This window comes from Tachysurus vachellii, chromosome 11, assembly GCF_030014155.1.
Source record: "Tachysurus vachellii isolate PV-2020 chromosome 11, HZAU_Pvac_v1, whole genome shotgun sequence".
Classification (NCBI taxonomy): domain Eukaryota; kingdom Metazoa; phylum Chordata; class Actinopteri; order Siluriformes; family Bagridae; genus Tachysurus; species Tachysurus vachellii.
The window spans coordinates 3,000,001-3,027,958 of record NC_083470.1 but is presented as its reverse complement, the minus strand read 5'-3'; the positions used below and the strand labels follow the sequence as shown (position 1 = coordinate 3,027,958).

The 27,958-nt window shown below is 41.9% G+C and overlaps 2 protein-coding genes across 3 annotated transcripts; both read right to left on the bottom strand.

Moving 5' to 3' along the window:
- Nucleotides 1-99: 99 nt before the first annotated feature.
- Nucleotides 100-9,733, bottom strand: haus5 (HAUS augmin-like complex, subunit 5). The gene is made up of 19 exons (XM_060881223.1): nt 9,543-9,733; nt 9,393-9,455; nt 9,272-9,304; nt 8,845-8,869; nt 8,609-8,741; nt 8,311-8,470; nt 7,768-7,843; nt 7,107-7,189; nt 6,957-7,011; nt 6,573-6,700; nt 6,404-6,485; nt 5,794-5,942; nt 5,393-5,555; nt 4,952-5,032; nt 4,036-4,181; nt 3,852-3,945; nt 3,284-3,422; nt 3,019-3,151; nt 100-357 (listed from the first exon to the last, which is right to left on the bottom strand). Exons 1-19 carry the CDS (start codon nt 9,632-9,634, stop codon nt 255-257), a joined length of 1,938 nt encoding a protein of 645 aa, XP_060737206.1. The 5' UTR covers nt 9,635-9,733; the 3' UTR covers nt 100-254.
- A 1,128-nt stretch (nt 9,734-10,861) lies between these two features.
- wdr13 (WD repeat domain 13) lies at nt 10,862-21,094 on the bottom strand. 2 transcript variants are annotated; one of them, XM_060882542.1, is made up of 10 exons: nt 21,005-21,094; nt 20,438-20,499; nt 18,006-18,237; nt 16,145-16,254; nt 15,847-15,977; nt 15,443-15,750; nt 14,610-14,790; nt 13,541-13,682; nt 12,441-12,559; nt 10,862-11,469 (listed from the first exon to the last, which is right to left on the bottom strand). In XM_060882542.1, exons 2-10 carry the CDS (start codon nt 20,476-20,478, stop codon nt 11,285-11,287), a joined length of 1,449 nt encoding a protein of 482 aa, XP_060738525.1. In that variant the 5' UTR covers nt 20,479-20,499; nt 21,005-21,094; the 3' UTR covers nt 10,862-11,284. The 2 variants fall into 2 exon arrangements, with proteins under 2 accessions (XP_060738525.1, XP_060738524.1); XM_060882541.1 differs by lacking the exon at nt 21,005-21,094 and adding an exon at nt 20,708-20,908.
- Between the last annotated feature and the right edge of the window lie 6,864 nt (nt 21,095-27,958).

Genomic DNA, 27,958 nt, shown 5'->3' with positions numbered 1-27,958 from the left:
ACCACAGAGCACCATTTACGCTATACACGTTTATAGAACAGAGCTGCTCGGCCCTGCCTTCTGTTTTTACCTAAAAAGGAACCTGCCACACACACACGGAATAAACAGAACGCTTGACGCTTTCTTCGCCGCTTGCTAGGTCATTTTCCGTTTGTAGTAAACACCTACATGTTAAAAATTACACACCGAGCCTTTAAAGTCATTTAAAAGTGAATATTCTGTAGAAATATAAGTGACGGTGATAATAGAGAGGATTAAAGTTCCTTTGTAGCCAGTTTCCATCGCTGCAGCCACTGCTGGAAAGCCAGTCCCTCCTGCTGCATGTCTGGCAGAGCAAACTGAGCCGGCTGCTCCCACCTACACACACACACACACACACACACACACACCATTAGTGGGACCGTTCACACACAAACACCTCTAATCCACAAAGCTATTTTTAAAAGGTCTCTGTCCTTTTGACGTGTGAAAGCGATCTGCTCGTTACTTCCTGGTTTCACGGTCCGGATGTAGACGTGAAGATGAAGGTCTTTACACACAACTGACCTGTGTGTAAAGCTGTCAGTATGTTAAAGTTTCACTTACAGTTACACTCTAACCACGTGTGAAACGATACTGCTGTCTGATTGTGTTCGACGTCACGCAGATCAGACAACTTCGTTCCCATCGCTCAGTTTTAATCAGGGTTTCTGCAGAGTTTAATCAGTCAAATTTAAGACTTTTTATGACCATTATGATTTGAATTTATGACCTACACGAATTACGAACTTCAGTCATTAAAATTCCTTTCAAAAGTCTTTATTATTGACTTTCATTGAAAGTAACAAGTTTTACTGACAACTCGCATGGTTAGATTTGGCAATGTTTTATGCCGGATGCCCTTCCTGACGCAACCCTCTCTATTTATCCGGGCTTGGGACCGGCACAGAAGTCACTGGACTGTGACCCCCATGACTAGATTTTTTTTGTGAGCAGCAGTATGGCTTCATGCCGAGAAAGAGCACAACAGATGCAATTTTTGCTCTGAGAATGTTGATGGAGAAGTATAGGGATGGTCAGAGGGAGTTGCACTGTGTGTTTGTAGACTTAGAGAAAGCGTATGACAGGGTGCCAAGAGAAGAGCTGTGGTACTGTATGAGGAAGTCAGGAGTAGCAGAGAAGTATGTCAGAGTGGTGCAGGACATGTATGAGAGGAGCAGGACAGTGGTGAGGTGTGCTGTAGGTCAGACAGAGGAGTTTACAGTGGAGGTGGGACTGCATAAGGGATCGGCTCTGAGCCCCTTCCTGTTTGCTATAGTGATGGACCAGTTGTCAGAGGAGGTCAGACAGGAGTCTCCTTGGACGATGATGTTTGCAGATGACATTGTGATCTGTAGTGAGAGCAGGGAGCAGGTGGAGGAAAACCTGGAGAGGTGGAGGTTTGCGCTGGAGAGAAGAGGAATGAAAGTCAGTCGTAGTAAGACTGAGTACATGTGTGTGAATGAAAGGGAGGGAAATGGAACAGTAAGGTTACAGGGTGAAGAGGTGAAGAAGGTACAGGAGTTTAAGTACTTGGGGTCAACAGTCCAGAGTAATGGAGAGTGGGAAAGAAGTAAAGAAGCGAGTGCAGGCAGGTTGGAGTGGGTGGAGAAAGGTGTCAGGAGTTCTGTGTGATAGGAAAATATCAGCAAGAATCAAGGGGAAGGTGTACAGGACAGTGGTGAGACCGGCCATGCTGTATGGTTTAGAGACAGTGACACTGAAGAAGAGACAGGAGTCAGAGCTTGAGGTAGCCGAACTGAAGATGTTGAGGTTCTCTTTGGGTGTGACAAGATTGGACAGGATTAGGAACGAGTACATCAGAGGGACAGCTCATGTTGGACGTTTGGGGGACAAAGTTAGGGAGGCGAGATTAAGATGGTTTGGACATGTTCAGAGGAGGGAGAGTGAGTATATTGGTAGGAGAATGTTGGACATGGAGCTGCCAGGCAGGAGGCAAAGAGGAAGGCCAAAGAGGAGGAATATGGATGTAATTAATGAGGATATGAAGCTATTGGGTGCAAGTGTTGAGGATGCAGAAGATAGGGTTAGGTGGAGAGAGATGATTCGCTGTGGCGACCCCTGAAGGGAAAAGCCGAAAGAAGAAGAATTGAAAGTAACAAGTTTTATTATTTAAAGAGTAATTCTATTATTATAGTATTCAACACCCACAGGACCTCCGCTTTCAGTGTGGAGGTTGATCCCAAACCACTGTGTGTGACACTGGATGCGACAGAAACGGAATCCCGCGCTGTACTTGGACCGGGTAACGTTAGTGACGGAGCCGAACAAAACTGACGGATCGCCTGCACCCGCTGCAGGACTTTTACAGCAACGATATGCTTTTCCGACTTTGCATGTGACTTCAAGGCTTTTATGCGTAAACTAGACAGCTCCAACGTCTTCTTACACGTTGCAATAGGCTTGATACCGATTGTTAGCGACGGGCTTGAGCCAGCTACTAAACGCACCGTCTTCGAGCCACAGATCGTTAAAGGTACATTTTCCCATTGTGATAGTCAGGATGATTTAAATTAAACTAAGCAGTGACTCAGTATGATACAGTATGTTCAGAGTTCACGCGGGTTTCTGTGTAAGTCCTTCCGACAAGTCTGTGTGCTGCCGCATGGACCTTGTAGTTCTGGAACGCTGTGATACCAGTGTGATACCACCCAGATTCCTCATACAGAACTACAACAGGTGAAACAAATGAACGCCATTGCCGCCGCGAGCGCATTTTGATTGAAGAACAAATTAATGGACGAGCAGATCAATTTAAGACGTGGCTAAATGTTTTTTATGACCTTGTATGGAAAATCCGGACGTTTTTATGTCTTTTTATGGCCTTAAATTCTTATTGTTAAATTTATGACTTTTTATGACTTATGACCCCGCGGAAACCCTGTTTAATGTACAGAGATATAACCGCATGACTAGATCACGCTCAGTGACACTGTACTGAATAAAAAGAGAACGTAGGTTCAAGAGGCGTCTCCTCACCAGTGTGTGATGGCGGCGTTGACTTGACTCGCGTAGGCCAAACCTTTAGAGCATCTCTGTGTGAGCTCCTGAACACGAGGCAACAGAGTATGCAGCAGGTCTGAATCCTCCGTTTTCACACGCTGCAGCAGGGCTGTGACACACACACAGGATTTATTAAAAAAAATAAAAAAAGAGGCACTGTTGCACTAATGGCTTTTAGACTGACCAGGCTGCAGTTTTAAACAGACTAATACAAGAGCAGGGAGTTCTGTGTGTGTTTTACCCTGCTGATTAGGAGCAGGCAGTTGTGCTGATCGGTTCTGTACATCTGTCAGTGTGTCTGTGCGCAGCTGTAGGAGGCGCCGGAGGAGACGCAGTTGCAGCCTCTGAGACACGGCCTGAGAGAACAGCAGCTCCGGTGCCTGGATAATAAACACACAAAGACAAAACACTGTAAATGCTTGATGTATTAAATATGCAAATTATAAGGGAGAAAAGACATTAAAACGCTTCTTGTACACAAGCTGAAATAACTGATGAGCATGATTCTGGACACACACACACACACACACAGATTTAGAGCCAACACAAAACTCTTGGAACTGAAATAGAAAATATTGTCAACATGGCAACCCTGACGCTAACTGCGAATCAGTGAACGATTGCGAATGAATCGTTTCAAACGATCCAATTCGCTGGAACAAAATGAATAGAAATGACCACAGTTACACCGTGAACGATTCACCACCGCTACCCATTTCTATTAATTAATCTTGGCAGGTTACAGAGAAACGGAGAGTAAACTTGTCATTACTAGAAAAAGAAAGAGAGCAGATTGCTAAGAGACTCACCATGTAGATCGGCGTGCAGAGGCTCTGACGGACGTCCTGCAGAGCCGGAGAGTTCACGCGATACAACGAGAGCTGATCCGCTGGGATTCTCTCGCTACAACACAGAAGAAAAGAAAGCTGGAGCTACAGAAAAAAATCAGGTGAGAACATCGTGGTGTTACGACTGTGTACTTGTGATGTTCACCCGTCTACAATCCTTCGGTCCAGAGCGGCGAGACACACCGAGTTAAACAGCTTGGCCTCCTGGGACACGGAGTTACGGAGTTCGTTAGCAGATCGGATCACGGCTCCAAACCGTGGGCTGAGCTTCTCGCGCACAAACTGCCTCGACTGATGGAAGAACCACACAGAATAATAAGATGAAATGAGATCCACGAAGACGACACACCTTTCTGAGATTTCTTTGGAAATGTTTAAATTGATTTTTAGCAGGAATTTAATCATGTATGAAGCAGAAGGAGGAGGATTAGGTTTAAAATTGGTTCTCTAATAACTAGGCAGGTTCGATATTATAACGATTCTCAACAAGACAGTCATGTGTTCCTGAAGCTCCGCCCCCCGGAGCGCCAAATTACAGAATAGAGCGTTATCCCTAATGAGCAAACCGGTGAGACGACGGTGTGGGGGAAAATCTTTTAGATGACGCGAGGAAGAAACCTTAAGAGTCTCTAAATGGAACCTCATCCTCGACTGTGGGACACCAGAGCGGGATTCTAAATAATGGGGTCGTGTGACCTGGAGCTTCTGAGCAACTTCCCAGAACGAGCATCGTTCCTGCTGAAGCCATGAAACGTTCAAAGACAGAGACACGGCAACAGCGGTTCAAAGCCACCGGCACGGTCTCTAAGTGCTGCCGTCCACAGCGGTCACGTATATCGACTGACGCATCCAAACACTAACAAATATTCTGGTCCCAGTTTCCTACACCGGTTTTGACTGCAGCATCACTCAGACTAAACTGATCCGAGGTCTGCTGCTGGTTCTGTTCGGCTTTTTTAACAGACGTGTTGATGGAAAATGAATTAAAGCAACGTTCAGTTTGATAATGAACGAAGAAAAGGAAAAGAAAAGAGAGAAGGAAAGTGTGCGGACGCTCGTACCTCTGAGTGAACACGCGTGAGTTCGGTCTTCATGGTGGAGTTTCCTTTGATCAGACTCCGTATCTGTTCCTGTCTAACGTCCTGCCACACACACACACAGACAATCACACACAGACAGACACACACACACACAGACACAGACACACAGACACACACACACACACACACACACACACACACACACACACACACACACAGACACACACACACACACAAACACACACACACACACAGACACACACACAGACACAGACACACACACACAGACACACACACACAGACACACACACACAGACACACACCATACTCAAATACCTTTCCAGTGAATAATCTACAACATGATCAGAAGGATCTGTAACCACAGTGATGTTCTCGTTGTTTCTCTCGAGAAGATTTACAAGATTTTAGACGCGGCTGGTTTACGAGGTCACGGCTACGTACCACAAGCTGCCTGAAGTCCATGATGCTTTGCCACTGTGTGTGGAGGCTGCGCAGGGCCTCGCGTTTCTCTCGGTTCTCCAGCTGGAGCTGTGCACACTGCTCTCGCGTGCTGTCTCTCACCGCAGCCTGTCGCACCACCTGCAGCTGCAACTCCAACACGTTCCTGGACACGACAGGGGACAGCGGGCGCACGTTAAGAGTCCGCGCTTATTGTTAAATAAGGAGGGGGCGGGGCTTAATAAAAGTAGCAATCCAAAATGTTTCAAAGTGAACAGAAGGCAATTACATCGTGCTGGATTCCGATTGGTTGGAAGTAAAGTAAATAATGTTCCACTCATCAGCTCGTCCCTTGCGAGCTGATGAACCTTTCTAAATGACCACCATAAAGAGTGTGAACTCACCTGGCCGTGGAGTTGTCCAGATTGTCCTTTCCCAGAATTCTTAGCTTGACCTCCTTTGTGAGAGTACCGAGGTCAGTGCGGAGCCTCCGAGATCTGCTCCGAACCTCCGCCAAGCGCATGTAACACTGTTCCACCTCCTCCCACACAGACTACACACACACACACACAGGATTGTTACTAAACACACTGAACATGACGTTAGGTCAAATAACATGACGTCAGAAGCCAGTGATTGATTTTCCCATCACGGCGGATCAGACTCCACACTCCCACTTAAACGTCGCCGTGTAAATGTCAAAGTTTTTAGGGAGGAAAAGTTTATTTAGTGTTTAAGGAAGGAGACTCTGGTGTCAGTGCTTTAATGATCAGGTGAAAAAGGGAGGTTTATTCGTGAAGGACGTGTAGATAGTAGAAGAATAACAGGGACCTTGTTTTGTTTCATAAATACTCTGCGTTCTACGATGTCGTGTTCTTTGATTAATAAAACGACGTAAGACGAGCCTTCGACTATGAAACCTTGTGCACTGTTCGTGCTGCGAGCAGCCACGTTGCTTTGAGGTCACGTGATGAACTCTCGCGTTTTTGATCTCGTGTCATCGTTCTCGCTCACCTGGAACAGACTGCCAACAGGAGGCAAGTCCTCCTCCTCCTCCATGGACACATCGAGCAGGTGATGGCTCTCGTACCGAAACCTAGAACCGTCAACAAAACATGGTTTAAAGGGGAAAAACAAAACCCAGAGTGTTATTAACAAATTAAAAGTTCAACAGTTATCATACCCGAGAGCAGAAACGTCACGTTCCACATCCAAAGCTGCGGTTTTCTCCTCCAGCGCCACCTGCTGTCTGGAAGCCAAAGTCTGCAGGGCTGAAAGCACCTGGTTGGGCGGCTGAGATCGCAGCACGTCCTGAAAAACAGAACAAAAGTTGAGTTTATAAAATGAATGATCTGATTGTGTAAACATTCACTTGTGCAAGTGTAGCGAAGTAAAGATCTGACACATGGTCTAATACAAGCGCAGCAACACTTTTAAATGTGTCATTTATAACATGTTAATAAAAAAAAAAAAACAAAAAAAAAAACAAAACACAACATACATTTGAGTTCATTAACACACGAGTCTTAAACACACAAGCACACACACCGACACAAGCCACACCTACCTCCACAGCACTAAGCCAGTGCTGATAAGCTGCATTCCTCTGTTCAGGAGTGAATCTGCAGAGAATTAAACAGTCAGCGTTATTAAACAATAAATATGATCGGAGGTGAAATTCTTTGTGCATCAGGTTTTCAAGCGCCACAGCTCTTACTCTGAGGAAGAGGACTTCAGCATGCTGTCCTGCAGAGACTGGAAGAAGACGACTCTCTCCCTGCAGAGATCCCGAACGTTCCTCTGAAGACAGAAGAGACTCAGAATACAAGCAGATGAAGAAATCCAGAGGGTTTGAATCTAACAGTTGGTTTAGGACTGCACCAAGATCCAGATGTGTGTGTGTGTGTGTGTGTGTGTGTGTGTGTGTGTGTAGGTGTATCTACTTTAATACAGATTTATATTTAAGTTCCTGGAAAGATCTTTGTGTCCCAAAACACATCAACTTGAATTCTCTCAATGATAAACATTATGATTACTATGGCAACTGATGGATAATATTTTGATCATATCCAGTCAATAAGTAGATTACAAATTTTTTTTTTTAAAAAGATTTTTTAAAAATAATCTCACAGGATTGTGATCCTGCAGAGGATTAAGAGGAATAAAACACTTCTGTATGTGTTACAGGAAACATTCCAATCGCTTTCCAATAGCAGCACGAGACAAAGTATTTTATTCCTTACTTAATATTGAAAGCCAAGAGCCTTGATATGTTTCTGCACTCTGCTAATCGGAGCTACGTTCGTGTTGTTAAGATGAACGGCCGATTTGGAGTATTGGAGTTAAATCCGACTACAAAGGAACGGTGCAGTTCTTACTAAAACCAGAGGCTCTGTGGCCGTGCCGCTGTCTCCGCCGTCAGATCCTCCAAACACCACCTTCACCTCCGCTTTCCTGTGAACAAAAACAAGAAGAAAAAAAAAATTATATATATTGAGCATTTAATTCAACATCTAAAAGAACAAAACTTTGATATATAGGGAATACAACTAGTTCTACAACTGACCACCAGAGACCCAGTTTACCATCAAACAAACAAACAAACAATAAATAAATAAATAAACAAAACAGTGCATTGGATATCAGATCCTGTAACAAATTTTAATGGCTGGAAATTTAGATTTGGAAACATTTTCATATTAGGATTAATTTTATTATACTTATGTTGTATTATATAGAGTTAAAAATGTTAAAAAATGTAAGATTGAGTAGGCTGTTGTTAGTAAAGGAGAGTTTCAGCATCGGTATCTAAAAACATCTAAGTTCAATGCCGGGTTTAAAAGTGACTCTCTTCATTTCTGTCGAGCATCAACTTGAGAGGTGTGTGTGTGTGCACGTGTGTGTGTGTGTGTTTTGTTAACCTGGAAAGCTGGTCTAAAGCCTGCTGTTGGCTGCTGATGGTCTGTGTGTGGTGTGTGAGAGCGTTTCGTTCCTCGGTGCAGCGCAGCCTGAACGAGTCCAGCATCAGCTCCCTCAGTCTGCTCTGTTCATACTGAGCACAGTGTCTGTTCACACTCTGCTCTACTCCACACACACACACACACACAATATAGTGTAAAAGAACGTTAAAATGTGGACATGTTCAAAACCACAGACGCCGAAGTGGGCTTCTTCACAGATCGACTAGTTATGAGACGGCAAAAAAGGTCAAATCCTCACCTTCGCTAGCGAGCTGCTCCTCGGCGGTGCTGATTTTCTGATCTATGTGGCTGAGTTCCGTCTGCAGCTTGGAGATCTCTCTCTGCAGCTCCACACGCCGAGTGTCTTTATTTTGTCCCTCCACCTGCTTCAACTACACACACACACACACACACACACACAAACGACAAATAATTTTATCTCACTGTAATTCCTGCAATCAGAAATGTGAGATCCAAGCATTTTTAACTTCTTACCTCTTTATCTTGTAGAATTTTGTACCTTGGGAATCAAAATGTCAAGAAAAACTGATAACAGTTGTGTTCATATCTCAGACAACACACACACACACACACACACACACACACACACACACACACGAGAAGCTGAAGAAATCAGAAAACAGAATCGGAATGAAAATAGTATTGTGTGAAACAATCAACAGGGAAAATATGAATTGAGCCGTTTGGTGGCTGAAAGAATCGACTCTTTCTGGAGAGTCGAGTCAAAAAGTGTCGACACAAAGTTTTCAAAGTAAAATCTATATAGTGGTGAATAGCATATTGGACTAGAGACACGACGAATGGAGTGTATTTGTCCACTAAACATGAAAACCAAAGCCAATAACATCATAATCATCATAAACATATGATTTAAAACTGAGTCTGAAAGTAAGAAAGATACCACTGAAGATTCATCCTCATGAGTCGCACCTGCCTGTGGGGGGAAAAAAAACTCTCATAAACTGTCATATATAAAAATAAATAAGTGTGAAGATAAAACGTTATAAAAGGACAGACTTTACCTCTCGCTGTAAACATGTTGTATGACATACTTCCAAATCGAGGCCCCTGTACCGACACATAACCTTAACAAATACACAATATTCATTTAATTCACTATAATCAGTCATAACAACCTTAGCTATAATCATTAATAAAGAGTTCTTGTTTACGTTTTAATGTAGCTGTCGTGTGGCAGGTTGTGAGGAGGTAAATCCAGCTCTTCTGTCGCCCAACGTTTCACCTCATGAACCAAACTCCCCATTTTTTTAGCAGCTAGCTAACACTAACACTAACACATACACTGCAGCGTACGTTATCTTACAGCAACCCGTATTCCGGCGAATCCCGCCCCCTCTTTTTTTCTGATTGGCTAGACGTTCGTACTCAGAAGTAATCAGCCTATCAAACAGTCACGCTTAGAGTGTTTTGTCCAATCACAACGAATTAATCAGAATACGGGTAGGAAATCTAGCTTAGCTCATTAAGCTAAGTAGCTTATTAATTAAGTGTTAACGGAATTTGTTTATTTCTTCGAATATAAAAGTACGAATTGGCGTCCAGATTAACTGTATAACATGCAAAATATTCCAAAATGTAGTTTTTCAGCGAAAGTCGATTAAAGCTTTGTTGTTTAAAATTTGCACCGCTTCCCGGGTTTGTCTTTACTTCCGGCGCGTCACACTACGTCATCAATTAAAATAAATCAATCGACTTCTAACACGTTTTACCAGTGAATTAAATTTTTAAACATTCATTTCATCAGCCTGTGTGGTGAAATAATATATTTTGAACGTTGCATAGTTTCCTTTTTATCTAAATATAATAATAATAATAATAATAATAATAATAATAATAATAATAATAATAATAATAAAAGGACATCATCCATTTAAAAGAGGAAACTAAATTTTTCCAAGATTCCTAACCAAGAAGAAGCAATTGAACACAAAACCACACATTAAACTCCTGCACTGTTATCGTTTCCATAGCAACAGCTCCTGCACTTGTACAGTGGACTTGCCACATAATCTAAGACTTACTACAGATACAATATAAATGACGTTTTTATGTAAGGAGACATTGAACATTTCCGGATGGAGTCTCCAGTGTCAGGACTGTGACGCAGGAAATGTCTCCATTGTCTTTGTGGATTCTTGGTAACAAAACACGCCGAGTTGTTTTTGTCCGAGTACCTTTAAAGCTGCTCTGACTAAAACGTTAACAGGAACCCGTTTTACGGACGTCCCTCTAGATTAAACATACCTACGATAGGCTGAACGGCATGACATGCCATAAGGCTGTGCTATGACATCACAGTAACTTCAGGGTGGTAACAGTGCCTCCACATCATCACACAACCCTGACGTTTGATTATTTCCTCTCTAACATGACCAAGACCATGAGGTCATCACACTGCCGTTATCTTGCTTCAAATAAATTATATTACCGTGGACAGAATTCATAAATAAGCAGGAAATACAGAAGAGACTCAAGGATGTGGAATGAAATTTATTACCTCATAACAAGACATAAATAGGAGTAGCGTTAACTTGTAAGCCAGCACGAGCTCATCAGTGTTGAACATTAATATAATTTCTCTTTCAGACAAACACAAACACACAGATCACATAATCCACAGCATACCAGTATTAAATAACCTCTCACTCTCTCTCTCACTCTCTCACTCATTGATCCTTTAATTCAGACATTCTGATGCATTTGTCTCAAGCAAGCGTCTCACTCAGTCTAATCTAAAAACGTCACACGGTGATGACGGACAGTGAAACATCAGGTGTTTTCTTTTAAGAAATCAGCAAAAGCCCAGACAGCATATCGGCTCTGTGACGGCCAAGTTGTATATTTCAACATTGCAAATGAATGAAGCTGCTGTTACATTTGGAAGCTTCTGTAGTTATTTCTGCTCGCGTCTCCAGATGATGACCATGCCTGTGGCGTCGGAGGAGGCCAGCAGGCTCTCGTCGCAGTTGAAGCTGACGTCCAGCACGGGGCCGCTGTGGCCTTGCAGCTTGTTTACAATGGCCTTAGTGTTGCGCTCTACATCGAAGAAGTAAACACACGCATCCTCGCTGCCGGTCACTGTGTGGGGAAGAGAATCATAAAACGGTGATGCGCACCGAATGATATTAAGAGGTGTGTGGCTCATGACGCAAACGTCCTTCATGATCAAGAAATCATCATTTCAAAATTAACCTTCAATTTAAAAGTTGCTTCTTTGGCCAGGACTATAGAAGGGCTGACTATGGAAGTCTGTCTCAGCTAAAATCCTAAAAGTGTCTGTTTTAAACCACGTCCAGTTCTTACTTCAATATATAAACATGAGCAAAACCTCACCATGTGATCAACCGCTCTAACATTACAGAGGTGGCCATTTTGGACAACCAGATTCCCACCCTTTTACATTTTATTTTTTATTTCAACATATGATGAGCAACTGGTCGAGGATACACACACACACACACACACACACACACTCACACATTCAGCTTCAGAGATGGTCTTAAAAATCCCAAATACTTGATATCCTTAATTTGTCGAAGTGTGGTGGTTTGGAAAAACCCATGGGATGTTATGAGGCGTGACTGACATCTTCCCTCGGGCATCTCCTTGCAAAGATCATGTTGTGCAAGCAGGCTGCATTGATGATTAATGATTAATGATCGTCTACAACCTCAAACGCTGAGTGTCACGATTCAGACGATCAAACTTTTGCTTAGCTACGTGCTGTAGAGATGCCATGAGATGCACATAAGTCTAATCAGTTCAGCTTTTACCCAGATATCTGCTACTAAACCTCCTCCTATGTCGCGGTCAGAATTAAATCTTTAAACGTAATTTTCAAGCTATTCATTTTGAGTGGTTTAACATTTACTAGGACTTTACTTCTAACAGAGATTCATGCAAAAAAAAGGGAAACATTCAATTCTGGAAATCTGAACATGGATAATAATGTTCAGATAAATTAAATATACAAGCGTGCAAAAGTTATCGGTGAGTTAATTAAATGTGTGTGTTGATGGAGGTGCAGAGGTTTGTATGGTGCTGCTTACCGACACAGGCTCCCTGTCTGAAGGACATGAGTGGACAGAAGATGCTGTGAAGGTGTTGTGAGCCATGCTGGATAGGGAAAGTCCTCTTCAGCTGCAGCGTGCCTTCGTTATCCACAACCCTGCAGAAACAGAACCATGCTCACCTCTCAGTAACAAGTAACAGATCTCTTATTATATGCATCTTTTTTAATCTGTTAATCCTGACTCATGTGTAAGTGTGTGTATATGTGTATAAGTCTGTGTGTAAAGGTCTGTGTGGAAGTGTGTGTGTGTAAAAGTCTGTGTGTAAGGGGCTTTTTACACCTGGTCACTTCATGCGTTTTCTGTGATCAGATAGCTACCCGATGGTAAAATGACCAGGTCTAAATGCCCTCCGAGACGTTTTGGAGATGGATATAAATCCGATGGTTCAAACCCCTTCAGGAGGTGGTCTGGGACACGTTTCAGATGAAACTGGACAGGTGTAAATGAATGTGGTTGTTCAAGCCACATACGTCAGCGCTATACTCCTCCCAAACGGAAGTACGTCACTCGCAAGTGACCCACGAGTCGTGCATCGTGCCAGAAACAAACATGTTTTCCCATCAGTTCTGGCTCCGATCTTTCACCCAGGTGTCATTTGGTCTTAAAATGCAAAGCTGCCGCCAGCAAAAATGCAGCAAACAGTAAATGCTGTTTTTTGTAGCAACCGCATACACCAAGGCGTGTTCCATTTCAATTACCCCGGAAATGAGGTCAAATATATTTGCATTTTGGGCAGGAGTAGAAAGATCGGATCGATATCCGATTCGCCGAGACGCGTTTATGTGGCCTGATGTAAATGGAACAGTTTTAACAAATCAGATAGCTATCGGATCAGAGACAACACACGAAGTGACCAGGTGTAAAAAGGCCCTAAGACTGTGTGTACAAGTGTGTGAGTAAAAGTGTGTGTGAGTAAAAGTGTGTGTGAGTAAAAGTGTGTGTGAGTAAAAGTGTGTGTGAGTAAAAGTGTGTGTGTGTAAAAGTGTGTGTGTGTGTGTGTGTGTAAAAGTGTGTGTGTGTGTGTGTGTGTGTGTAAAAGTATGTGTGTAAAAGTGTGTGTAAGTGTGTGTTCTGACCTGTAAAGCAGCAGTTTGTTGACGCAGGCGTTGATGAGCAGAGACGGATCCCGAGCCTCTCTGCTGATCCACGAGCGAGCAGAGATGCCAGAGATGGGGCTTCCTTCATTCACCACCAACCTCTTAGCTTTAGTCAACTTCCCTGTGCAGCAAGAAGAGCTCAGAACACACACACACACACTGCATCGATAAACACACAAACGCACCCTGGCGTTCGTCTTATTCAGACCAAACGTTTCGGACTATTCTTTGTACTTCTTCTACCTGTTTGTGCCACATGTTCTTGTTGAGCTGGGTACAAATTTATGACATTATTTACGTGGACGTGAAGCTTTTGTAAATCAGACTGGAATTTTCTGTTGGGTTTGAACACGGTTTTAACTTCAGGATTCACTAAATGAGACATCAGCTTGATGTTTGTCTGCTTTCTGAGTGTTGATTACATCGTGCTCATACCGCAGGAGTGTTATTGACAGTTTTCACAGAGCTGAAACAGCCTGGTCTCAGTAGAAATCCAACCAGGAGAACTTCCAGCTCTTATTAAACTCTGAAATCCTGCCGTGTCATTGGCTGTTTCAAGCATTTAATCTCGCTCATGACACCAAAATCCAATCGGAAGTCTGACGACTTGTCCTAGAGGACGTTACGAGGAACTTTCATTTTCAGAGAAATATAGCTTGTCAAAAAGGAACAGAGTCCTAAATCATTTCGTTCCGCAGAGACTCAGGGTCCTGTATGAGACAGTATCAGTTATACCGCAGTGCGGAGAGAAACCGCTCACTAGACCTGGAGAAGGAAATATCACTAATATTTATTCACATATTCCTAAACACTAATTATTAATGTTTAGTTTGGATCTGAAGGCTGCACAATGTTCACTCCCTTCGTCCAGACTTCATTTTCACTGGTAATGTTTCTAAATTCTATTTCATTTTGGTTCAACTCGTCCCTCTCCATGACACACCGAGTTCTTTATATCAGCTGCTTAAATAACTAAATATTATATCATGTTTGGAAAAAAACATTTGGATCCCCAAATTCCTGATGCAAAACATAAAGGCTTCACTACCTGTGGCCATATCAAAGAGGAAGGAGAATATGCTCCCTCGGTCATCTCCGGCCCACAGGATCCTTCCTGGAGCATCGAATGACAGCGACAACACACGGCCTGTTAGTTTACTCGAGCCTCCTTTGACTTTCTTTCCTGTAGAGATGTTCACCACCTGCAACAGGTGCTTACTGTTTCCGACCTGAACAGAAAACAAGCGTGGGTAAGGACCTTTAAACACACACACACTCTCACACACACACACTCACACACACACTCACACACACTCTCACTCACACACACACTCTCACTCACACACACACTCTCACTCACACACACACTCTCACTCACACACACACTCTCACTCACACACACACTCTCACTCGCACGCACTCACTCGCACGCACTCACTCACTCGCACGCACTCACTCGCACGCACTCACTCGCACGCACTCACTCGCACGCACTCACTCGCACGCACTCACTCGCACGCACGCACTCGCACGCACGCACTCGCACGCACGCACTCGCACGCACGCACTCGCACGCACGCACGCACTCGCTCGCACGCACTCGCTCGCACTCGCTCGCACGCACTCACTCGCACGCACTCACTCGCACGCACACACTCGCACGCACACACTCGCACGCACACACTCGCACGCACACACTCGCACGCACACACTCACACGCACACACTCACTCACTCACACACACTCACTCACACTGGCCACAGTTTTACCATAATGACATTACAAGTTGAAATGTAAAAATAAACTGTAGCAAGTGAAACAGCAGATTTATTTCTCTTATAGCAGGATCAATACGGCTTGCGTCTGAACTTCAGCACTCACCACAGTGAGATTGTTATTCATGGGCTGGAAGGTGCAGCAAAGCAGCTCACTCGATTCTGGATCAGCAACCTCGCGGATACATCGACCGTCCTCAGTGTTCCAGATACGCAGCGTGCTATCCAGGGACGTCGACACGATGATGTCGTTGCTAAGCGACCATGCGAAGTCAGTCACAGGACCCGCGTGGCCTCTCAGGGTCACCTTGATGGTCGGTGGAGACGGAGACAGCGTCATGATTGACAAGGTCCCGTCCAATGAGCAGCAAGCAAGGAGGTGCTTGTCGTCGTTGGCAAACTGCAAGCGAGGAACTGAAAAGGCAAAACCCGGAATATATAGTTGTAAAATAACAGAATAAACAGCCACACATTGATGATTCAGGGTGAAATAAAACTTTTGTCAATTACCGGCTGAGTCGACATGTTGGTCGAAGATGTGATGCATGCCAGCGAAGGCGTAATTCTCACTCAGAGTGGTGTCGCCTGCCATGGCACGACTCGCCTCCGCCACAGAGGTGGGCACCAGGCTGCCTGGAGGCCTGCAAACACCAACACACTGCCGTGTAAAATCCCATTAGTGCACATTGATATTCATGTGAATTTAATTTGTTGTGCAGTATGACGAAACACTAACAGGCTTCTTCTCTGGTTCCTGTAGGAATTTGTGCATGCAGAAATGCATAAGTGAACATCACATAAACTCTACCTCTCTTCATATACTGCCCTGTTCATCTGGGCCTGCAGCTGATATGAACCACGGCTTACTGAACGGCGATGACCTCGAGCGCCCTGGGCCCTGGAGTCCTCCTCAAAGTCCTGAGGCAGACAGAGAGGAAGAGAGGGAGAAGGAGGGAGGGAGGAAGTGATGAGAGAGAAAGACAGAGAGAAAACCATACAGAGACAAGGGAAGTGTAGACGTGCAAATAAAAGAAAACAACGAGAGAAGAGATGATCAGATGAAAGAAGCAGCTTCAATACACAAAAAAAAAACTTGTTTTTCCTATTTGCTTGTTTATATTACTGCTTTGTACTCAAAACCTTTTCAACAATTTCTCAAAAGCAATAGGAAAAGAGGTAGAAGATAAAAAGAAAAGAAAAAAAAAGGTTCATGGAGAGGTCTTCTGTGAATTATGTTTACTTTAACTTATGCAAATGGTATAAACATTACTGACAACAGCGGCAGTCTCTAAAAGAGCTAAAACTGCTAATCACACACACACACACACACACACAAAAACCCCATGCAACACCCCAGACCATAAAGGGGACCAGTCACGCTTGCCTAATTGTGTAATAACAGTAAGTGCTTCATCGTGGCAAAACAACCGCAGTAGTCACATTAAAGCAATGTTGTGGGGGAAAAATCTGCAAAAAGAAATAAATGCCAAGAAACTCCAACCATCATGGTGTGCATCATCTATCATCTATCACAGGAGCAGTTCTCAAACTTCAAAGTTCTCCCCTGTCAGTAGCAGTGGATCGTTGTTAAATATGTAAATATGAGGATTTTTCCAAATTGTTTTCTAATTCCAACTCAGCAGCCATTCACATAGTGTGTTGTCTATTATACAACAGCTACACTAATCACCTGGAGGAAAGTGATTCCTCATATGTGATACCTCTTCCTCATACGTGAGCTCACAGACGTCAACGATTGGCGACGTCACCTTGATTGACAGGGGAATGGGGGGGCACACGTCTCTCAAAGACTGAGAGAGACAGAAACTAAGACAGAAGGGGTGAGAAACCAGAGAAAGACATAATACCTGCATGCAAGACAGATGATAAGAGAAAGATAGAAGACATAGAGAAAGACAGGGAGAGAGGGAGAGAGAGAGAGAGAGAGAGAAAGAAACAGAGAGAGAGGAAAAAAGAGAGAGAGACAGAGAGAAAAAGAAAGAAACAGAGAGAGAGAGAGAGAGAGAGAGAGAAAGAGAGAGAGAGAGAAAGAGAGACAGAGAGAGAGAGAGAGAAAGAGAGAGAAAAAGAAAGAAACAGAGAGAGAGGGAGAGAGAGAGAGAGAGAGAGAGAGAGAGAGAGAGAGAGAGTCCAATTTTCCTCTCCTGTACTCCAGGGTGATTCTTGGGATGCAAACAATTTTCAGTTGTAACACTTGGGAGCCTTTACTAACATCTATTTTTAACATAATCCCGTGTTGATGTAGGTAAGAGACAGACATCATAAACACTACAGCTAAACTGTAAATCTCGGCACCTCTACTGGAAAGCGTGATGCAGTTTGAGAAGCGCTGCTCTGCCTGTTCCTCTTTACACACACACACACACACACACACCATGACAGTAATGTTTGTCACATCCATCAGTGTGGGTTCACCATCAGCCTGACTGTTCCCCTTTAATGTGATTACACTGGACAATCATGGACAAGATTAACAGCTGCTGAAGTTCCGCTCGATACTGAATCCAGGTGATTTAATAAGCAACGGCTGGGTAAAGATTCCAAAACCGAATTGTGTAAGTTATTTAGATCAATTATGTTGGTTTAGACCGTATTTTGTCTTAATGGAATGCTTTGTCAGGCTCTCAGCGGGCCTTGAGAAGCCTAACCTCCATGCGGTCCAGTGTGGTGCGGGAGCTGCGCACACTGCTGGCTCTGAAGCTGCTTTGCTCGGACAGCGGGCCGTAGCGCAGGGCAAGCAGCTGGCTGCGCAGACGCAGGTACTGCCTGCGCAGAACCGGCTCAAAGCCACACTTAGCGTTCTCACGGAGCAGCTGGCTACGCCGGCGGATGTACTGCGTGCGGAACTGGGGGAACGTAGGAGTACGGTAAGCATTGTACCTGGAGTAGGGAAGATCAGAAAAGAAGAGAGAGACAAAAATACAGAGAGAACGTGAGATATATATATTTATATGTTTTTTCATTTGATTTTGCATTCATATAAAACAATCTAAAAAGATATCTTTTTTAAATGAAATCAGTTTTTATAAAATCCAATTGGACCTTATTTAAAATGCTTGATTGTTTATTTTGCTTCTGCTGTATTAAAAAAATGTTTTAAACCTTGGCTGTGTAAATCCAAACACTCACTGGCACTTCAGCTGCCTACTGTGTTGCAATATGCTCGGTGTGTGTGTGTGTGTGATAGAGAAGAGAAGACTTCTGCTACATGTTGCCCGGATATGAAATTGAAGCACTCTTGTATAATCAGATTTTTTTAGAAACTGCGGCGACAATTTCAAACGTTCGCTCTCATCCTTAGGAGTAAAATTCAGATGTCAGAACACTCTTATGCAAACTATGCCATTAAATTTCAATTGGGTATGATAGTAAATCCAAAAATCAGATTTCTGATTTACATTGCAAATATTTTTATTAAAAAACTAGTGAAAATAAAGATCCTGTTATAAAGTGATATATCTATCACGCATCTCAGTGGATGTTAGCGACTGCTCTACACTCAGTAAGCGTTTCAGTTCACATCACAGTTGAGAGGGCGGGTTCAGTCAGGTTCGCCCTGATCGTCAGTCTTCCCCCGGACATCATTCTTCTCGTGGACCAATCACTGAATATTTCTCTTCCCTCTGACCAATTCCTGGTCATCAAACTTCCAACTGACCAATAATCTCTGATCATCTTTCTTTTCCTATTGGCTAATCACTGATTATCATTATTCACTCTGACTGACCTCCAACCAATCACTGATCATCCCTCATCCCACTGACCAATCACCATCAGTATTGTGACTGACCAATCCCTGATTGTCATTTTGTTACACTGACCAGCTGATCACCATTCTTCCCCACTGATCAACACTGTTTTTCCTACCCTCACATTTCTTTGTACTGGGATGAATAAAGTGATCCATCTATCCATTTATCTTTCTTAAACTCTCAATTTGTTTAAACGCATCAGTAATAAAACACAGCTTCATTCATATGTGCTCTCGATGGATAAATATGATCATTTTTGTAAGTGTGTTAAAGGTGGGGTCTCCGTTGTTTGAGAAATGCTTCAGAAAACTGCATTGGGCCGCCAAACAAAACAAAATCAAAACAAACGTGTAGCCAATGAGCAGAAAGGGGCGTGTCTTGTCAATATGGGCAGAGAGAGTGTTCAGTGCGCATGTGTGACATTAGCAGAAAGCGATTTTAACATTGACATGGAGGATAAAAACAAAGAAAGAAAGAGAAGAAAGGCTTACGATAAGGTAAGAAGTAGGACATGTTAATATAGGATCAGCTTTCCAGCGCTGGAGAGAACTGAAGGAGCAGGAAGTTGGTCACATATTCACAGATTGGAGTTTCCCCGAGTCTATAACAGCTAAACGCTGTTACTACACAAATAACACCTCTTTTCTATCGTAGTAATTTAGAGACGCAGCTACAACCGTGTTTTGTGTAGTAACAGTGTTTAGCTCAGGAGTTATTGACTCGGGAAACTCCAATCTGTGAATATGTGACCAACTTTACTTAAGACGCCGAGGCGCTTTTTTCCTTCTTGACAGGTGAGTAACGTTGGTTTTGCTTTGTTACACAGAACTAATATATGTCTTTGTCCTTTACATGATTATGCTTGTGTGTCATTTTTGTTTGTTTATCTGCAATCGTATTGTTCTTCCCTTCAGCTATGATAAAGACACATTTCTTTCCATTAGTTGCCTGGGTTACGTATGTATGTGTGGGCGGAGCTATCAATACAGGGGTGGGACCCATTTGGGTTAGGGGCGTGTTTGTTTTGGTGATTTTATATGTCAACATTGGCTTTCAAACATCGTACACCCCACCTTTAAAGGTCTGTTTGTGGTGCCGTGACCCAACAGAGCTTCATTCTGTTATTTTCTATTCTGAAATTTTATTTATTTATTTTTTTCGGGGGGGGGGGGGGACCTACGTATATTTGGAACGGATACTATTATTTTGGAATCGTATACGGATACGATTTACTTTCTTCATGCACTCATGAAGCCTCAATATTGTCAACGAGCCGATGGCGTCGTACCTTTGAACAGAGTTAAAATCCTAATGTTATTGTTGCTCACCTTGCGTCCACAGCCAGCACCTGCTGCCACACTGCAGCCATACCACACACACCAAGGGGCGCCTGAAGGGAATAAAAGGGAAAACAAAGTCGTAAAAAGACTACTAATAAATAAATAAATAAATAAAGATGTTAAAGCTATAAAAGATGTCTTTAACGTGCGTTATAACATCCTTCCTGTTTTCCGGTCGTGCTGGAGAGCTATCTTAGCATAGTTTAGCTTAGCATATTTTAGCTTAGCTTAGCTGTAAATAAAGTAAATTCATCGTACGTATTGCAGTACAGGCGAGTCGCTCATGCTGGAGCAGTAATCAAATCCCCTTCGACTTTATATTCATCCGAAAACCTCCACAAAATAAAGAGCAGAGCAGCGACGCTCTGAAGCTAGCCTTAGCTCGATGCTAAGGAAACTAGCATAGACGCTGTGTAGCTTAGCCGCCGAGACAGACGGAAACTCAGAGGCCTAAGTGATATCAGCTAACCACAACATGACATCACCGCGGTTTTACACGATTCTTTCACACGCAAAAAGAAAACGAGCAGTTTGACGTGCATATAAACGCCTTACCTTCAATGCCTCACCGCAACATTTTCCCACCCGGAATGGAACGAACGGGACGGACGGACGGAGGTGGTCACGTGACACGTACAGGATCCATACGCCTGGAATTACGCACTGTTACCTAGGCAACGACGTATCAGAAAATTTTCAGACATTTATAATACATTTATTACTACATTTATAATAACATTTATTTATGATCACAGGCCATTTATTTATTTACTTTTGTAGTATGAGGAAAATAATAGATATATTCGTCCTAGTGTTGGTTTATTTTGTTTCCATTTAAAAAAATATATTTTTTGTCTTTACAGTATAAAATACTTCGATAGTTAAAATATTGACTATTTCTTCACCGTAAATGATAACAAACAAACAAATCTAAATAAAAAAATAAATAAATAAATAGATAGATAAGTAGCAATCTGGTATATAAATTAATGTAATTATTTTGTACAAATCTATGCAGTTATTATTGTTGTTGTTGTTGTTATTATTATTATTAATATTATTATTATTATTTAAATGGTCATGCTATAATCTTGCATTAGACACAAGTACAGACCCACACCAATGACACAGTCTTCCATTATACATCCATCAAACTGTTTACACACTTTCTTTGCTCTTTGCACATGCTGTCTCACATTTTAGTCGATTGCTGTTTTGCACAATCCTTTACATTATCTCAGGGATATTCTAGTATTTCTGCACACACAATATTGATTGAACATACAGTATTTACAGTATTTACACTGGTCCGTGCTGTTTTTGTGTATTGTCTTGTGCGATGTATTGTCTTTTGTCTGGCACTGTCTTGTCTGTCTTGTTTGTCTTGTCCTGCACTGTTTGCACCAGGTTGTATAGATACACTTTATGTATCTAGGACTAACTTACTAAGTCCTTATAGCTCTGTCTTTGTTCTTTCTATGTAGCTTCATGGTCCTGGAGAAACGTCGTCTCATTTCACTGTGAACTGCAACAGCTATATATGGTTGAAATGACAATAAAAGCTTCTTGACTTGACTTCAAGTATAGTTCATTAAGTTAATTAAGCATTAAAAACACCTTGCACACATAACATTACTTACAACTTTAATGTATTTGTACTGAAAAACACCAGAAGCTGTTGAATAAAACCTTCAACAAGTCACAAAAAAAGCAGTGACTGTAATTCCACTAAAGTGACAGATGATCGGATGCCATTCTAGATTTAGAAGGTGAGAAGCAGCAATAAAATGATAAAGCCTGAATCATTTTTCTCTCCAATGTCTATAATTATTGCTCCATTACACCACGGTTACTCGCTGGATCTCGACGAAGGCTGTTAAACAAAGCTGTAAACGAGGGGGAAAACAACAGCATGAATAAACACTACAAGCATAACTACACTGCATAAACTTCAGGAAAGGAAATTCAAGGATAGAACCCACTTGTAGTGTGTAGTGATGTTCATTACCCACTGCCATTTGTTTGTGGAGGTCAAGGCAGAAGTGTTTTTGATATACTGTAAATGGCATTGCACAAATTACAGAGAAGCGTTGATTATCTTTGTTTAGTTTACAGTTAAAGTAAAAGCAGTGAGAAAAAAAGGCAGTTGGTCAAATATTTAGAGATAAATAACATTTTCTTTTAAAATTGATGTCTATTTGTACATCAAATAAAGATAATACAATAATACAATCCATCATTTTTGAAAGAAATCTTTTTAAGCCTAAAAATAAATTACACCACAATTACACCCTGAATGTGTCTTTAAATAAGAGCATAATAAATTCAGCTATAAATAAAGAACAGCTGTCACAGAAGAAAACCCAGCGACTGTCAAAATATCACTAAAACACACACACACACACACACACACACACACACACACACACACACACACACACACACAGTGTGTAGTAAAGACCCAGATACCATGTGCTACTATGGTAAAATATTCTCTAATGTCCTGAACTGTCTAATCTCTCATATCACATCAATTTGCTGACAAATCCATTAAATTATTTATGACATTATTTATTTATTACAATGACATCTCTATTCTTTTATCTATTATTTTCTATTGTTAGCCACATTTTACTTAACAAAACAACGGTGCCGCAGCATAAATGGCTGCCCACTGCTCCGGGTGTGTGTTCACGGTGTGTGTGTGTGTTCACTGCTGTGTGTGTGCACGTCACTTGAGCCTCAGTCGTGTAAAGTCACAGCCTTTCCCACTTTTAAAAGTAAAGACTCCTTAAATAAATGTTCAAATCTGGTTGATATAGAACGGATAACATACCGGAATGAAGAAATTAATGGAATATTTGCAGCTGGAGCCACTGGGAGACAGCATTAAGGTGTAAAAGTGCATAAAACTTTCATTTCTACCCTTTAGGACATTTCTTTCCAATGATATTTTTAGCTCATTGAATATAGTAACCGGAACATTCTACCTATTAAAACATTTATTTTAAGCTATATATCTAGCTGACTCAATGGTTATAGATGAAATTGTGAATGTTATGTTATTCATTATGTTTTATTAAAAACTGCTTAACCAAAATTACCCTTCTAATATGCTAAGAATGAACAATTTTGTTAAAGATGTAATATTTTATTCCAAATAAATTTTGCATTCTCCCAGCATATCTTTCCGATTCTTAATCTTAATCTTATTCTTATTCTATTATATTCTGGACAATGAAATAAAGCCATAAAAGCAAAACCTCCATCATGCTTATGACAATAGAAAGGGATTAGGTGAACAATATTTGGCCTGGCGTGCATGGTTTCACCTGAGCTCAGCAGATGAAAGATCCAGGGCCGAGCCGAGCCGCAAGCTGACGGAGCTCTTTGAGGGGCCCCGAGAGCGGAGCCATTCACCGTCCAAAGCAATAAATGTGCAAAGCAGGTCAGGAGGACTGCTACTGCATTTTCAAAGAGGACGTGCAAACAAGCCAAAATGCCTGGAAAAGGTATACTGGAAGATTATTTTTTTATTAAGATACATACATTTTCAAGTATATATTCTTTCTGAGCTTCACAAGATTTTAATTTTGATCTCATGATATATTTTTTTTTACATTTTAATTCTTTGCAGGTAACAAGTCGGACAAGAAATCCACAAACAAGGTAAACAGCTCCAGCCTCTTTAACATCTCTGCCCACACAGCACATTCTCCCTAATAGTTCATCACTGTTGCTAAATTAATCCCCTGATCGCTTTAGAAAGCGGCTATTCAGAGTCAGCTCTTTTCATCTGGCCGTGCTGAACGCTCTCATGCTCATGCGTAATTAATTCAAAGAAAAGTTTAGTGGTGACGATAAATAGCAGCGTGTGTCCCTGTTTTCACCAAACAGCCACCTCAGAGCCCTAAAGATCAGCCGAAGAAAGGTGATCAGAAAGGCGATGACAACAAGAAGCAAGGAGGTAAGCATTTAACGCGCTGCAGCACAAACACAAATCGGATCGCTATTTTATTTCCTTTTAAATCTCTGTTGCATTCATCTGTACACTTATTACAAAAAAAGGGATCGATAATAAAATGTATATTTTTATAATATAATAAACATTATCACAGAACAGACCGTTCTAGGACAATATAAAGCCTGAGAGTTCAGCTTTCAGTACATTCTTTTGGTGAGTCAGCTAAATGGACTCAGCTCACTGACTCGTTCGACTCCCAAATGACTCAGTGTTATTTTGTCCTCGACTGGATTACATAGAGGATGCAACTCACGTATCTTGTGAAGCAACGGAAGCAAATTTGATTTAAATAATCAACATCAAACTTCAAATTGAATGAATTCACGCTAACAATCAGCTCAGGCGTTGAAAATAGCTTTCCATGGAAGCGTTTTGATTCAATTAAACTCCAAGTAGGACAGTTTTGTCTACATGAAGAAAAAAATCTCCATAATCATGGAATAATAGATTCAAAAGCCATCTAATGTAATTCAGGATTTAAAACTGTACATTTTTTTGTTATTTTTCAACCACAGTTCTTAGTTCTAACCAGAACATTCTACTTTAAAAGAATCCTGCACGCTAAGCTAGAAAGCATGCTAACTGATTAATATTATTATGATTATTGTGTGAACATAAATTGTGAATTTTATGGTATTGATTGAAGGAAAATAAATACAAGTAATAAATAAAGCTACAGCAAAACAACAAAACAAGTAGACACTCTGATAAGACATTACTGCTTCTAACTGCCTTTACTAGCATACTAGCAAATAACTAGCTGGCTAACTCCTTACTAGCATTACTTACATTGAATACAATGTAGTAGGTTTACTATGGGAGCAAATAATAGCATTAAACACTGTAGCAAAATGTAAGTAACTGAACTTCTTACGCTTTTTAATAATATTCTTAAAATCGTCATCGGGCATCAAGGCAGGATACACCCTGGACGGAGTGCCAACCCATCGCAGGGCACACACACACTCTGATTCACTCACGCTCTCACACTACGGACAATTTTCCAGAGATGCCAATCAACCTACCATGCATGTCTTTGGACTGGGGGAGGAAACTGGAGTACCCGGAGGAAACCGGGGAGAACATGCAAACTCGCACCATAATTCATGGTAGTCAGAATTTGCAAGATGAAAATGGAAGTGATTCAACACAGATTATATTTAATGGTTTAAAAAAAAAAGCAAAGAAGTAACTGGATCATTAGTGGAAGATAAATAGGTCTAAAGCAACAATAAAATGTTTAAGTTGTAAATTTCTTAGACTGTAATAGGATATGCAGGATTTTTCTTTTCCTCGCGTCTCGCTTCTTTGTTTCCGGTGAAGGTATCTGTCTTTATGTCTTCTCTCGCAGGACAGCCGAAGGGAGAGAAGCAATAACTTCCAGGCCTTTGTGAACCTGGCCCTGGAGACGCTCTTGGGTTCCTGCAGCCGTAAATACAAAGGCCCTCGAGGTAGACAAAGCTGAAGTGACAAAATAAGAACCGCAGATCCTACGCATTTCAGCTCTTAATTGGAGACTCTCTGCCCCACAGCGCCTGCTGTCATGGGTTTTTGGAGTTTTCGAAACCGAGATTTGTCACATTTCTAGCCACTTTTACATCTTATCCATTCCCACTCCACCCATGTGATTGCGCTTTATATTGTAGATAAATTATTAAAAAACTTACCTTAATAAACAATAGTTCATGCTGAGATAAAACAAAGGTTTGTGTACTAATTCAGTGGTTTGAACTGTACTGAGATGTCCATATCTTCAATTCCGTTGTTCACTTCGATGTGCAGATCATGCTGTTAATCGCCCAACAACAACACACTGGTTTTCATTGCACTGAATATGTCAAGGAAACGGGTGTATTCAGGGATAAACCCAGGCCCAAACGCAGGGATAACAGAAACATGATTTATTAATAACACAAAAATTTCCGACAGGGGAAAAAATATCCCAGGAACATTACAGGGAAAACTAAAGAACATAACAAACTGAGCAGAACAAGAAAAGACAAGGACACGGCGAAGCCAAACGTAATGCGGCGGAATTAATTAGGCAAGCTAATAATAGTCAATTAGAAGCAGGTGAGTAGCAACAACACAACACGACACAACATGCTGCCAGAACGCAACTTAATGTTCTGCCAGAGAATGTCCAAGCAAGGTCCTGACAGGTTACAGTATATACAGAACCATATAAAACCATATCAAGAGCTTGTGGAGCTCAGCGTTATAGGAGTAGGAGCTTAATGTTCTCCTAATGGCAGGAATAGGACCTTATGGACCTCATAATCACAGAAGCAAAAGTTTGTGACCTTTAAAATGACAGGAGTAAGACTTCAGGATGCTTCAGGATAACAGAAGTACAGTAGGTAGTGGTGTGCTTCAGGATGACAGAATGGATGACATATGGCTCTTGGAATGGCAGGAATAGAAGCCTGTACCTGATGGATTGTGGGTGTAGGAAGTTGTGAGAAAGATTGTAGGAGAAGGAACATGTGGGCTTCAGGATGGCAGGATTAGGAGTTTATTGACCTCAAAGCCTCAGGAGAATATGAGCTGGAACTTGTGGTCCTCATAGTTGAATGGACAGGAGCTTGTGGTCTTCAGAATGGTATGAGAAGGAGCTTGAGGTCCTCATAGGTGAAACTCAGTATTAGCAGAGGTTTGGGGGTCTGAATGTGGAAGAAACAGGAACATGTAGGTTTCAGAGTGACCGGATTAAGAGATTGTTGGCCTGGAGATGGTATAACCTGGACCATGTGGTGCTCATGCTTGCATGGTGTGAGTAGAAATGTATGGGTCTGTAGATAATAAAAACAGAAGCTCAGGGTGACTGGAGCATAAGATAATGTACATCAGGATTGCTAGGTGTAGGAACTTGTGGGTCAGATGAGGGTAGGAGCAGAAGATTGTGAGTTTCAGGATGGTATGCGTTGGACCTCATACTTGTAGGTACGTGAGCTTGTGGGCTTCGGGATGGCAGCATTAGGAGTTTGTCGATATCAGCATGGTAAAAGAAAGAAGTCGTGTGAATCTGGACGGCAGGTGCAGTAACTCATGGGTTTCAGGATATTATGAGCTGAAGCTTATTTTCAGTTTTCAGGATAGCAGGAGTTGGTGAAAATCTGGATATTAAAGGTGGGGTCTCCAATTTTTGAAAGCCAATGTTGACATATAAAATCACCAAAACAAACACGCCCCTAACCCAAATGGATCTCACCCTTGTACTGATAGCTCCGCCCACACATACATATGCAACTAATGGAAAGAAATGTGTCTTTATGATAGCTGAAGGGAAGAACAATACGATTGCAGATAAACAAACAAGCAAAAATGACACACAAGCATAATCATGTAAAGGACAAAGGCATATATTAGTTCTGTGTAACAAAGCAAAACCAACGTTACTCACCTATCGAGAAGGAAAAAAGCGCCTCGGCGTCTTAAGTAAAGTTGGTCACATATTCACAGATTGGAGTTTCCCGAGTCAATAA

Coding starts and splice junctions, on each gene's coding strand:
- haus5 (XM_060881223.1), bottom strand. CDS start 9,634: ATGGGGAGTTTGGTTCATGAGGTGAAACGTTGGGCGACAGAAGAGCTG. Junction 5,943..6,403: donor CTGTTGGCAGTCTGTTCCAG/GTGAGCGAGAAC, acceptor GTGTGTGTGTAG/TCTGTGTGGGAGGAGGTGGA. Junction 3,423..3,851: donor TCTGCACGCCGATCTACATG/GTGAGTCTCTTA, acceptor TTTATTATCCAG/GCACCGGAGCTGCTGTTCTC.
- wdr13 (XM_060882541.1), bottom strand. CDS start 20,734: ATGAGCGACTCGCCTGTACTGCAATAC. Junction 16,255..18,005: donor CCACACTGGACCGCATGGAG/GTTAGGCTTCTC, acceptor TGTCTGCCTCAG/GACTTTGAGGAGGACTCCAG. Junction 13,683..14,609: donor CCTCTTTGATATGGCCACAG/GTAGTGAAGCCT, acceptor CTTGCTGCACAG/GGAAGTTGACTAAAGCTAAG.